The sequence below is a fragment of the Schistocerca americana genome, chromosome 1 (genome assembly GCF_021461395.2).
Source record: "Schistocerca americana isolate TAMUIC-IGC-003095 chromosome 1, iqSchAmer2.1, whole genome shotgun sequence".
Lineage (NCBI taxonomy): Eukaryota > Metazoa > Arthropoda > Insecta > Orthoptera > Acrididae > Schistocerca > Schistocerca americana.
The window spans coordinates 234,498,496-234,513,287 of NC_060119.1; the positions used below are offsets into that span (position 1 = coordinate 234,498,496).

Here is a 14,792-nt window from a genome sequence, read left to right on the forward strand (position 1 = left end):
TAAAGGAGACCACTCACTGAAAAGCAAAGCGTTGAGTTATCAACACACACACACACACACACACACACACACACACACACAGACCTATGCCCATATATGGTTCCAGCTAGACTGATAGTGCCAATGCCCTTTTGCAGCTGGTAGACTGGTTGTGGTGGGGTTAGTGCCAGATGGGTGGTTGAAAGGAGAGGAGGTGGGAGGCAAAGAGGGGAATGGAGGTAAGTGGCTAGTTGTTTGAAGGGAGGTGGCCAATATGCTGGCTAGGAATGCGAGAAGGAAGTGTGGCAGGTGTAGGGGCTGGCAAGATTGTAGCAGCCAGTGGGAAGCAGCAAACGCTAAAGGCAATGTAGACACATTAATTTGGAGGGAATGTCAGAACAGAGGAAGGGAAAACCGTTGGGCGGAGCGTGCAGACACAGTCGGTTACCTGAGATTGAGGCCAAGATGATTATGGGATCAGAGGCATACTTCACAGAAGCTGATAGTGGAGGTAAGGATCCGGACGGTTCTGGTTGCGAAGCAGCCATTGATATTGCGCACGCCATCTTCTCTGAACTATGAAGACAGGGGTTCTTGTTACAACACACCCTCCGATCCTGTAATCCTCCTGGTCTCAACCTCACATAAGCCAGTGTCCCCACACCTTCCACCCAACAGTTTCCCCTTAGTCCATCCTGTCACCTCCTCCCAATTCGCATCCCCATGTTGCCTTCAGTGTGTGCTGCTTCTCACTAACTGCTCCAATCAAGCCAGCCCATATACATGCCACCTCTCCCTCCCGCATTCCTAGTTAGCAAACCGGCTTCGTCCCTATGAGTCACTTGCCGCCCACCCCCAGTCCTCTCCCTTGCCTCCTGACTCCCTGCCATCTGCTCACCCCATCCGACCCGAGAGTAGCCCCGCCACAACCAGTCCAGCTGCCGCAGAAGTACACTTGGCAATGTCAGTCTAGCTGGCATCATACAGGGGCGTAAGTAGGTGTGCACGTGTGTTTTTCTCTAGCTTATCAGATGATAAACCCGAACACAAGCAAGTTTTCTTTTTGTTTCTGCTTTTCAGTGAGTCGTCGTCTTTGATCCTAAAATATTTCTACAGATTTTAACTACAAGTGTACAGGTCATGTGTGAACAAGAATGTTTATCTCACCTGTCATACCCTCATGGTTTTCCTAAACAATGGAATGGTGCTGTTACACAATATAATACAAACACCCTGGTGTAGATAATTCATTGCCAATGGTTGTTTCCTGACTGAGCTTTAATGCATTAGCTCCTGACTGACCTTTAATGCATTAGCATTATGGTTTTAAGAACTGCTTTTAAAATTATTTATCAGTTATTCATTGCTGGCTTACAATAGCATACAATTCATTATGTAGTACGACAACCACAGAGTTTTAAGCTGTTTCTTATTTTATTTGGGTCAAATACATCACAAATGCTGATCTGCACAATATTCAAAATCATAAGTAAATGACTAAAAAACATTTCAAAACCAACAGGAACTGAGTCCTTATACCATCACTTTTGTCGTAAGTGAAATGTGGACAAAATAAGGGGTGATGTTACTATTTTACTCCCCTACAGTACTTTAATAACTAAGTATTCTGAACTACCACTGTTGTGTTGCAGTGATTTATTACCTTGTCAGACAATGTACGACCAGCAAGGCAAAAATGGGTGAAGTGGGGGAGGGGAATACTAGAAGTCCACAAATAATGCAGCTCTTGTCATTTTCTTTATGAAATGTGTTTTTGTGTATTACAAACACACCATAACCAGATATCTTGCTTCCAAATTCTCATATTTAAGTTGAAGTCTCATCGAGTGAAGTGTACATTTTAATGTATTATCACACTGTGGGATGGCACTACAGCAAGTCATCCACCTACATTGTACATTCACAGTAATGTGAATCCATCAGAATAAAACTGGTTCTGACTTTGAAAACTGTGAAAAGGCACCCTAAGGAGCAGAAATTGTCCTAGCTAGTGATGAAACTTAGCGACTCTGGAAGTGATATTGTTATCAGTTCTAAAGAAACAGTCGACAAAGTCAACAACAGTATGCTTTTATACTGATCGGTGGTCCTAGTCAGTCCTCCTCCTTGCTGTAAAAAATATTTCCTATATTTAGGATGACTCTATTCCTTACTGTCTCATTTTTTTTATATATTGTGAGGAGAACAGCAGTAAGTGTAGACAGTTCTACCATACTTAGGGTTCAATTATCCATTAGCTCCGAATGCTGAATTCAATTTATATGACACAGAAACATATGACCAGCACACACTTACTTTAATCAGGCTGTATTATTGACTAACACCACCATACAGATCAGTGATGAAATCTTATTTTGACTTGTGCCCACATAATTTTAAAAAATGCATTACATTAAGTACTTATTAGCATTTCCTAATGGAAACGACTGTTACACAGTATTCACACATATAGTTAATGAGCTATGTATTTAAGAAGTTACAATCCACAGAAAGAGTGAACAGTAAACTTTGGTCTTAGAAATTTTCTTGAGGACAAAGAGAAAACAAGTGTGACTGGCAAGGTCTGCTTGTGTCTGTGTATGTGCGGATGGATATGTGTGTGTGTGTGTGTGTGTGTGTGTGTGTGTGTGTGTGTGTGTGTGTGTGTGTGTGTGTGCGCGCGCGCGCGCGCGCGGGAGTGTATACCTGTCCTTTTTTCCCCCTAAGGTAAGACTTTCCGCTCCCGGGATTGGAATGACTCCTTACCCTCTCCCTTGAAACCCACATCCTTTCGGCTTTCCCTCTCCTTCCCTCTTTCCTGATGAGGCAACAGTTTGTTGCGAAAGTTTGAATTTCGTGTGTATGTTTGTGTTTGTTTGTGTGTCTATCGACCTGCCAGCACTTTCGTTCGGAAAGTCACATCATCTGTGTTTTTAGATATATTTTTCCCACGTGGAATGTTTCCCTCTATTATATTCATATCATTAATTTGAACCCAACAATTACGTTTTTTATTGTCACTGTTACATCTCGAAATCTTTCCTGTCATCTTATTTTCTCTTTCTGTTTTTGCAAGTAGTTTCACTTTGTATTCACCTTCTCCTCTTTACCGAATCTACCATACAATTTTATCCTTCCTATATATACTCAATAATACATAACTAACTCACAAACCATAACCAAAAATTTTTTCCGCTTTCAACAATACTGCTGCTACAAAATTCACCGTTTCCAGTTCACAAACCGTTCCTTTCAGCTATTAAACAGCCATTTCGGCTAGTTCCAATAACTTTCGCTTTTTTTCCATTTCCGTTTTTCCCACTTCACTAGAAAATGTCTGCTCTTGTGTGTGTGTGTGTGTGTGTGTGTGTGCGTGTGTGCGTGTGTGCGTGTGTGCGTGTGTGCGTGTGTGTGTGCGCGTGTGCGCGTGTGCGCGTGTGCGTGTGTGTGTGTGTGTGCGTGCGCGCGCGCGCGAATGTATACCTGTCCTTTTTTCCCCCTAAGGTAAGTCTTTCCGCTCCCGGGATTGGAATGACTCCTTACCCTCTCCCTTAAAACACACATCCTTCCGTCTTTCCCTCTCCTTCCCTCTTTCCTGATGAGGCAACAGTTTGTTGCAAAAGCTTGAATTTCGTGTGTATGTTTGTGTGTCTATCAACCTGCCAGCACTTTCGTTCGGTAAGTCACACATATATATATATATAGCGAATATTGAATTTTTTGAAGGCTGGCATGAATAAGCATCTTACCTTTGCTTCATATGTAACTTTGTTTGAATCTTGAGTTGGTCCATAATACACTTTCAGCTTGTCTCCAACATTAATAGTCACACTATTTCCAATATGGCACAATGCACTGAAATAAAACAGGCATAAATAAAAACAATAACATGACAGAAAAATGTTCAATATTGATGGAGGTTCAAGACATTAAAGAAAGAAAATACTGTGTGTGTGTGTGTGTGTGTGTGTGTGTGTGTGTGACCATATCTTGAGAATGGTCTGCTTGAATAAGCCATATGTATACCTTAGTTTTTAGTTTGGTCACATATTGACATGGCAGGGCATTCCTTAATTGAAGTAGAAAAATAGACGATACTGACAAACAGTTCAGGAGAAAAATCAAAGCAGAATGTTTAAATGCAACACTCATGAAATGCAACCATATGAATGTCTCACCAACTTCTCCGGAAATTAAGAAAAATAAAATCTCATTTGGATTTGATGGCATTTCCAACAGAGTACTAAAGACTTTTTCCCAAGTAGTAAGAGAAGTCTTTTTTGAAATCTGTAATGCGTCACCAACTCGAGGCACTATAAGAAATATGATTGGGACGACACTGGTCACTACTGACCTGTTTCACTACTGACCTGTTTCACTACTGACCTGTTTCACTACTGACCTGTTTCACTACTGACCTGTTTCACTACTGACCTGTTTCACTACTGACCTGTTTCACTACTGACCTGTTTCACCACTGACCTGTTTCACCACTGACCTGTTTCACCACTGACCTGTTTCACCACTGACCTGTTTCACCACTGACCTGTTTCACCACTGACCTGTTTCACCACTGACCTGTTTCACCACTGACCTGTTTCACCACTGACCTGTTTCACCACTGACCTGTTTCACCACTGACCTGTTTCACCACTGACCTGTTTCACCACTGACCTGTTTCACCACTGACCTGTTTCACCACTGACCTGTTTCACCACTGACCTGTTTCACCACTGACCTGTTTCACCACTGACCTGTTTCACCACTGACCTGTTTCACCACTGACCTGTTTCACCACTGACCTGTTTCACCACTGACCTGTTTCACCACTGACCTGTTTCACTACTGACCTGTTTCACTACTGACCTGTTTCACTACTGACCTGTTTCACTACTGACCTGTTTCACTACTGACCTGTTTCACTACTGACCTGTTTCACTACTGACCTGTTTCACTACTGACCTGTTTCACTACTGACCTGTTTCACTACTGACCTGTTTCACTACTGACATCATTTTCCAAAATTTTCGAAATGATGTATTCTAGAATAGTATCACACCTGAGCAACAGTAATATCCTCAGGGAAAAACAGTTTGGATTTCAGAAGAGTGCTTTGGGGGGGGAGTGCTGCTTGCATTTTCACTCAACAGATTGTACAAGCATCGAACAACAAAAACAACACCAGTTGGTATTTTCTGTAACCTACGTAAGACGATCAGACTGAGTCAATCAGTACTCTCCAGTATAAACCGAGGTTTTGTGGAACTGACGGCACGGCCAACCAAAAGATAATGTTATTTCAAAACAAAAGAATACAGAAAGGTTTACATAAAAATTCAAACGATGTAAGCACAAGAGATTCTTCTTATGGGGAAACCATTTATGGGGATCCACTATGATCAGTCTAAGATCGACTATTGTTTTCCATATAAGCACATGACTTTCCATCTGACATACAACAAACAGAATTATTTCTTTTTGCGGATAACATTAGTATTGTCATCAATCAAAACATACATACAGTAATAGAAGAAATGGTAATTTATTTTCTTAAAAGTATCACTGAGTGATTTCTCCAAATGGTCTCATCCTCAATTTTAAAAAGACACAACATATTCTGTTCTGCATGTCTAGGGGTACTAAACCAATGGCAAATGTAACACAGTGAGGAACTAATGAAAAGGGTGAAAACTTAAATTCTTAGGCACCCATATTGATGTGAATGTAAACAAGAAGCAGCACATTTTGTAACTCATAAAACAACGTAATTCAGTCACATTATGCTTTGAATCATCGAAAATCCAGAGAGAGAAATCCGTAAGTTGACATATTTTGTGTATCTTCATTCAATGTCATATATAATAACGTTCAGGGGTAACTGATCTTAAAGAAATAAAATCTCCACTGCTCAAAAATGTGCTTCAAGAATGATGTATGATGGAAACCCACATTCACATTGTTAACATCTGTTCAACAAGTTAAGACATTTTTACTATTGCTTCACAGTATATTTATTGCACCACGTAATTTGTCATAAATAATCCACTGCAGTATGAAAGGAACAACAATGTATGAGGTGGGTTCATTAAGTACTAAAACACAAGTTTTTTTCTTTGAAAGCAGTTCCTTTTATTCAGGTCTCCAATACACCATACTATTCCCCAATCTTTTGGCTACAAAACCCTATTTCTCAACATAATATCCATCCAAGGCAATGGCCTTAGGCTACCTCACTGGGAGAGCTGCTATGCTAACATGGTACCACTCTAACTGGTTGACATCGGAGCCAAAGTCTTGCTCCATCAATAACCTCCCTATCATCCACATACTGCTTCCTGCGGAATGCATCCTTCATTGGCATAAAAGGATGGAAACAGAATGCATGAAATCCAGGCTGTAGGGTAGGTGAGGAAGAACAGTCCAATTATGTTTTGTGAGCTCCTCTCAGGTGCAAAGACCTGTGTGAGGCCTTGAGTTGTCATGCAAAAGGAGATGTTCATTTGCATTTTTGTGGAGATGAACACACTGAAGTCATTTCTTCAATTACCTGAGGGTAGTGCAATAAGTTCAGAGTTGACTGTTGCACAGTGAGGAAGGACACCAAACAGAATAACCCCTTCAGAGTCCCAGAGGGCCATTACCATGACTTTACTGGCTTTGCACTTTTACTTGGGAGGTGAGGTGGTGTGATGTCACACGGTAGATTACTGTTTTGTTTTCAGTTTAAAGCGATAAACCCACATTCCATTGCTGTGATGATGTTCGGCAAAAAACTGTCACGATCAGCTTTGTAATGCACAAGCAGTTCCACAAAGATGGCCCTTCGTTGCTCTTTACAGTCTTCTGTTATGCAGCAAGAAACCCAGTGGGCACACACCTTTGAGTGCCCAAGTGATGGGTGAGAGTGTCAGCACTACCACAAAAACATCTAGTTGAGCAGGAAAGGTTCTGATCGTTATCTGACAATCACCTTGAATGACAGTGTCTGCACACTCAAACACTGCAACTATGCGTCGCCAGCCGGTAGGTGCGAAATCTGACAGGTTTGCGCTACCTTGCTTACGATGACGACAGTTGCCTCGTCCATTGACTCACCTTGCTTTTCTTCATTGCTGGGTCTCTGTAGACATTCTGAAGTGCCTATAAGCATGTGTGGTGCTCTTTTTTTTTTTTTGAAACTACCCTCAATGACAGCTCTCTGCTTGGAACGCACTTTGGTTACAGCCACCATTTTCAAGGCCACATATAGCACAGCCACCTATCAGAATTTCATGAAACTATAAGGGCGAAAGCAATTTCAAATGAAATTGGCCAAGACAAAAAATGCATAACTTATTGAATGCCCCTCATACACATTTACAACAGAAGAAAAAATTAAATTCATTACACCACATTACAGTTGTCATTTCAGGTTCATTAATGATCTCTTCTGATCTGGACCCAGGGCTGACATACTCTCCTCATTCCTCCACAACTTCAGCATCTCTCTCATCTGCTTCACGGAGTCCTCCTCGTCCCAACACACCACCTTTTTGGGCATTGATCCATATCTCTGTCCATATTAAACCCACTACCTACCAACAGTACCTGCATTTTGACAGCAGCCACCCCACCCACACCAAAAATTGCTCCCATACAGCCCAGACACCAATGGAAAGGGTAACTTGTAGCGATAGGAATTCCCTCGACCAGCATTCTGATGTATCACAAAACCTTCACAGAGAGGTACTAACTCATTCCCAACATAGTATGCAAACAGATTTCCGATGTCATATCCTCACAAATCCCTAATGCTCCCACCGTCTCCAAGAATCACATGCACAGGAGAGCCCTCCTTGTCACTATGTCACCTACTCAACCTATGCCACTTCCACTTCCAACCCCTTACCACGGGGTCATATCCCTATTGACAACCCAAGTTAATCCAACCAACAAGTCCTCTCCCAATTCTTGTAATACACATATCCAATCCCATTAGAAGCTGGGCAACATGTAAAGGCAGTCATATTATATACCAGCTGTGCTACAATCACTGGACAGTATTTTATTTGTTTACGACCAGCAACCAGCAGTCCTTGAGGATAAATGGCCACTCTCAGACTGCGGCCAAGAACAAAGTTCACCAGCCAATAGCACAAAATGCTGCCAAGACAACATGTTGAAGTTTAATGGCTGCTTCAGGTGCCATGTGGATCCTTCTATCCAGCAACAGCTTTTCTGAACTACAAAGGTGGGCATTGTCCTTGCAAAACATTTTTCACTCCCATAATTGTCTTGGCTTCAACCTCCACTAATTTACTGTTCCCACACCTTCCACTCACTCATAAACACCCCCCCCCCCCTTCCTCCTCCACCTGTCAACCCCTAACCAATCCGTTGTTGTTGATGTTGTTGTTGTTGTTGTTGTTGTTGTCTTCAGTCCTGAGACTGGTTTGATGCAGCTCTCCATGCTAATCTATCCTGTGCAAGCTCCTTCATCTCCCAGTACCTACTGCAACCTACATCCTTCTGAATCTGCTTAGTGTATTCATCTCTTTGTCTCCCTCTACGATTTTTACCCTCCACACTGCCCTCCAATGTTAAATTTGTGATCCCTTGATGCCTCAGGACATGTCCTACCAACCGATCCCTTCTTTTAGTCAAGTTGTGCCACAAACTCCTCTTCTCCCCAATCCTATTCAATACCTCCTCATTAGTTACGTGATCTACCCACCAAATCTTCAACATTTTTCTGTAGCACCACATTTCGAAAGCTTCTATTCTCTTTTTGTCCAAACTGGTTATCGTCCATGTTTCACTTCCATACATGGCTACACTCCATAAAAATACTTTCAGAAACGACTTCCTGACACTTAAATCTATACTTGATGTTAACAAATTTCTCTTCTTCAGAAATGCTTTCCTTGCCATTGCTAGTCTACATTTTATATCCTCTCTACTTCAACCATCATCATCAGTTATTTTGCTCCCCAAATAGAGAAACTCTTTTACTACTTTAAGCGTCTCATTTCCTAATTTAATACCCTCAGCATCACCCGATTTAATTAGACTACATTCCGTTATCCTCGTTTTACTTTTGTTGATGTTCATCTTATATCCTCCTTTCAAGACACTGTCCATTCCGTTCAACTGCTCTTCCAAATCCTTTGCTGTCTCTGACAGATTTACAATGTCATCGGCGAACCTCAAAGTTTTTATTTCTTCTCCATGGATTTTAATACCTACTCCTCATTTTTCTTTTGTTTCCTTTACTGCTTGCTCAATATACAGATAGAATAGCATCGGGGAGAGGCTACACCCCTGTCTCACTCCATTCCCAACCACTGCTTCCCTTTCATGTCCCTTGACTCCTATAACTGCCATTTGGTTTCTGTACAAATTGTAAATAGCCTTTCACTCCCTGTATTTTACCCCTGCCACCTTCAGAATTTGAAACAGAGTATTCCAGTCAACCTTGTCAAAAGCTTTCTCTAAGTCTACAAATGCTAGATACGTAGGTTTGCCTTACCTTAATCTTTCTTCCAAGATAAGTCGTAGGGTCAGTATTGCCTCACGTGTTCCAACATTTCTACGGAATCCAAACTGATCTTCCCCGAGGTCGGCTTCTACCAGTTTTTCCATTTGTCTGTAAATAATTCGCGTTAGTGTTTTGCAGCTGTGGCTTATTAAACTGATAGTTCGGTAATTTTCACATCTGTCAACACCTGCTTTCTTTGGGATTGGAATTATTATATTCTTCTTGAAGTCTGATGGTATTTCGCCTGTCTCGTACATCTTGCTCACCAGGTGGTAGAGTTTGTCAGGACTAGCTCTCCCAAGGCCGTCAGTAGTTCTAATGGAATGTTATCTACTCCCGGGGCCTTGTTTCGACTCAGGTCTTTCAGTGCTCTGTTAAACTCTTCACGCAGTATCGTATCTCCAATTTCATCTTCATCTACATCCTCTTCCGTTTCCATAATACTGTCCTTAAGTACATCGCCCTTGTAAAGACCCTCCATATACTCCTTCCACCTTTCTGCTTTCCCCTCTTTGCTTAGAACTGGGTTTCCATCTGAGCTCTTGATATTCATGCAAGTGGCTCTCTTCTCTCCAAAGGTCTCTTTAATTTTCCTGTAGGCAGTATCTATCTTTCCCCTCGTGAAACAAGCCTCTACATCTGTACATTTATCATTTAGCCATCCCTGCTTAGCCATTTTGCATCTCCTGTCGATCTCATTTTTGAGACGTTTGTATTCCTTTTTGCCTGCTTCATTTACTGCATTTTTATATTTTCTTCTTTCATCAATTAAATTCAATATTTCTTCTGTTACCCAAGGATTTCTACTAGCCCTCGTCTTTTTACCTACTTGATCCTCTGCTGCCTTCACTACTTCATCCTTCAGAGCTACCCACTCGTCTTCTACTGTATTTCTTTCCCCCCCCCCCCCCCCCCCCTCCTGTCAATTGGTCCCTTACGATCACCCTGAAACTCTGTACAACCTCTGGTTTAGTCAGTTTATCCAGGTCCCATCTCCTTAAATTCCCACCTTTTTGCAATTTCTTCAGTTTTAATCTACAGTTCATAACCAATAGATTGTGGTCAGAGTCCACATCTGGCCCTGGAAATGTCCTACAATTTAAAACCTGGTTCCTAAATCTCTGTCTTACCATTATATAATCTATCTGATACCTTTTAGTATATCCAGGATTCTTCCATGTATACAACCTTCTTTTATGATTCTTGAACCAAGTGTTAGCTATGATTAAGTTATGCTCTGTGCAAAATTCTACCAGACGGCTTCCTCTTTCATTTCTTAGCCCCAATCCATATTCACCTACTGTTTTTCCTTCTCTCCCTTTTCCTACTGTCGAATTCCAGTCACCCATGACTATTAAATTTTCGTCTCCCTTCACTATCTGAATAATTTCTTTTATCTCATCATAGATTTCTTCAATTTCTTCGTCATCTGCAGAGCTAGTTGGCATATAAACTTGTACTACTGTAGTAGGCATGGGCTTCGTGTCTATCTTGGTCACTATAATATGTTCACTATGCTGTTTGTATTTATAACCCTGTGTTCACCTGACCAGAAGTCTTGTTCCTCCTGCCACCGGACTTCACTAATTCCCACTATATCTAACTTTAACCTATCCATTTCCCTTTTTAAATTTTCTAACCTACCTGCCCGATTAAGGGATCCGACATTACATGCTCCAATCCGTAGATCGCCAGTTTTCTTTCTCCTGATAACGACGTCCTCTTGAGTAGTCCCCGCCCGGAGATCCGAATGGGGGACTATTTTACCTCTGGAATATTTTACCCAAGAGGACGCCATCATCATTTAACCATACAGTAAAGCTGCATGCCCTTGGGAAAAATTACGGCTGTAGTTTCCCCCTTGCTTTCAGCCGTTTGCAGTACCACAACAGCAAGGCCGTTTTGGGTAGTGTTACAAGGCTGTTGCCCCTGCAACTACTGAAAAGGCTGCTGCCCCTCTTCAGGAACCACAGGTTTCTCTGGCCTCTCAACAGATACCCCTCCATTGTGGTTGCACCTACGGTACGACTATCTGTATCGTTGAAGCACGCAAGCCTCCTCACCAATGGCAAGGTCCATGGTTCATGTCTCCACATAATATTCTTTGCTCATCAAACCTCACCAGCTTCAACAATTTTGTGCCACATGCCTATCTATTGTGCCAGCCACTTTTCTCTCCTGCATTCCTATCCTATGTGCTTGGTGCCTCCCTCTGAGCCGCTAGACACCCATCCCAAACTGTAGATCCCACTTGCAGCTCTCTCTCTCTCTCTCTCTCTCTCTCTCTCTCTCTCTCTCTCTCTCTGTCCCCCCACCCCACCTGACAAAACCTTCAACCCAGTCCATTGAGTATCAGCTGGCACAATGTAGAAGCACAGGTTTTTGTGTGTGGGAAGGGGGAAGAAGGGGGGGAGGGTTACTCTAGATCGTCAAAGAATAAAGAATAAAGAGTTTCTTATGAAAGCTAGTGTGTTTTCGTTCTATTTTGTGTATGTCTGTCTATGACTCAACCCTTCTGCTATTTAGTGAGTGGACTCCTTTACTCCTAAATTATTTACATCTCACCAGAACTTTTCTTACTATAGACATAAAATAACTGACAGATAGCGAAGTTAAATTTGAAAATAAACCAAAAAAGGTTCTCATTGACAACTTCTATTATATATGGAACACAAAACTAACTAAGATGGAAGATTCACAAGACATGTATCTCTTGTCTAGTTGTGTAATGGAACATGGGATCAAGATCAAACCAATTACATTAATCAAGCTTTGGAGAGATTCTAGACTACTACTCTAAGTCAGAGGTTAAGAATTTACTTACTCCTCAAGGTTGGTTTCCGTGTCCTTGCGTTTTCGACCTCGCTTTTTTGGACCTGACAATGGTGAATCAGAGGTGAGTACAGCGGAAGAATTGTCCTCTTTCTTCACAGGTGCACGAGGTGAATGTGACATTGGAGCTTTTTCTCTTGACGGTGTACGACTTTCCCTCCCTTGTGGTGAAATTGGAGACTCTTTCTTTGTTTGATGCGATGTATCCTCTTTAATCTTATTGCGTACCTTCAAGGAAAAAGAAAAGAAGATGCATTTTACCAGAGAAAAGTGTTTGTATAATACATTAATCAAAAAAATACATAAACAGTTCATTTCAAAAAACTTATTTTATTTTAAAGACATTTCTTATAAAGATAAAATGCAAGCATTCGAAATGCATTAAAATAAACCTTACTACCTATATTCCAGAATGCCTTGATATTATTCTGAAAATTAGATACTAATGAAAAGAGAATAATACCACTAGAATATTGTAAAAGAGGAACTGATAAATGATCTCCATATAGGAATAGACAAATGGAAAATTAAATAACCAAGAGAAATGAACAGTTATAATTTTCAATCATTTAAGGTTCCATTTCAGAGTTCTTGGGACTTTAGTTTAAGCTCAAGTTTTGTCTGACAAGATAATTAATTTCAGCTACTTGGAGAGCATGAAATGGCTCAGAAAACAAGGAACTGTACAAATAAGAATGGCAGAGAGTGGAAATGTACACCCATATTTTCCACCAAATTTCCTCATCCTACTGCCATTCACTTTCTCACTGTATCACTTTCGCAAAATCTTACACATCACTTGTAGTCAAACTGTCTTTTCATTCTTCCAGTTCCCTATTTGTTTCTATCTACAATGTTAGCAATCTCTTTACTTGTGCTACATTTATCTTAACACAATCTACACTTTTTTCTGGTAATATTTTTAAAGATTTTACCCTCCCTTATTTTACGGATACCACACCCTCTAACAAACACAGAAACTGTATTATCTTTAGGCAACTTACACATGCGACAAGTACAGATACGCATTGCTTTATCAATGAAGAAGTTACCAGAAATATCAGTTTGTGCTGGCAACTTCAGATTGTGTAACCATAAATGTCCTGCACATCAATATGTTTATTATGTTTACTACTGGCATCACGCTATACACATGACTGTTAGAAATGTTGAAAGTGACTAATATGAATGTTAGTATATCTGAATTAATGTCCAAGGGTAAACTGTGTTCCAGTCTGGTCATACTGACTCAGCCTTGACCGTGTAGAAGTCACTGCTGGTCAAACATAGCTTACTACTGCTACTGTTTGTATGGACTGGTTTACATTCATTAGCTACTAGGTTGGAGAACTTTCTCCCCCTCGATGTACTGGTGTATAGGACAATTATTGTCACACAACCAGATTTTGCAACATGAACTTATATTTAGGGTAATTTTTTTTACTGACAAACCAATGTATGTGCATACTCATCATATGTGCAAAGTGTCTACAAACGATACTGTTTTTGTGTTCATATGAGTATTAATATGAATTTCTAAGTTAGATTTTATTATTTATTTTCCTCATGACTAGTTTAATTACAATGAATTTTGGTGGACAAATTATAATAAGAGTTCTCTATTTGCTACAACAGCATCAATTTGTAGATATAAGAAGGACAGTACCAGTACAGTCTCTCACGTTAAGTGGCCCTCTGAACTATTAGCATATTATATAAGTAACAAGAATGTCAGCAGATACATGCTCAACTGAGCATGTGGTTAAATGAAGCTTCCAGTGTGCAACCAAAGGCACAGCATCTAGCAGGTACATTACAAATGTTATGAGACAGGGTCTCCCATTTTTTTCTAGAACTTTACCTTTCATTTAAATCTGCGACCAACGACTTTTTTTTAAGTTCCATCTTTCAATATTTCTCCTAAAAATATTAACAGCCTACTATCAGCACACTGTTGTTATGAATTTTTCATTAACCTTGCAAGAGTGTTTGGAATTTCCATAATTAGGCAATGACTAAAAATTTTGAATTCTTGAGATTAAAATGGTTTTTAAAACTGTGTGACCAGCCTACTTTAGTAAAATCTTCTCGGTTTACAAGCCTCATCATTTCAAATAAAACACTCAAGCTTTCAATAGCTGTCTCCGCCATTGTCGTGAGGAGTTAAAATTGCTGACTGTCAAGACTGGCAGTGTTCTGCTTATACAGATGTAATCGCAGCATCTGGAACCTTCAAGAGGGGGCCAGAGTGGTGCATGCGTGGAAGACAAGTTCGGCAGCTTGTAGCTTGCCTTCCACTCATGCATCACTCCGGCCCTCTCTTGAAGGTCCCAAATCTACATAAGCAGAACACTGTGCCAGCCCCAGCAGTCAGTCATTTTAACTCCTGATGACAATGGCAGTGACAGTTATAGAAAGCTCGGGTGTTTTATTCGATATGACACAGCTTGTAAATTGATAATAT

At 40.8% G+C, this 14,792-nt stretch overlaps 1 protein-coding gene across 1 annotated transcript in view; it reads right to left on the reverse strand.

Annotated features, from left to right (window-relative positions):
* LOC124622025 (AT-rich interactive domain-containing protein 4B-like) overlaps positions 1-14,792 on the reverse strand; it is a 157,185-nt gene that overhangs the window by 52,831 nt on the left and 89,562 nt on the right. Inside the window, exons 15-16 of the mRNA XM_047147619.1 lie at positions 12,321-12,556; positions 3,729-3,834 (exon numbers count right to left, since the gene is read on the reverse strand). Coding sequence (XP_047003575.1) covers positions 3,729-3,834; positions 12,321-12,556 — 342 coding nt within the window. The remainder of the gene's footprint in view (positions 1-3,728; positions 3,835-12,320; positions 12,557-14,792) is intronic.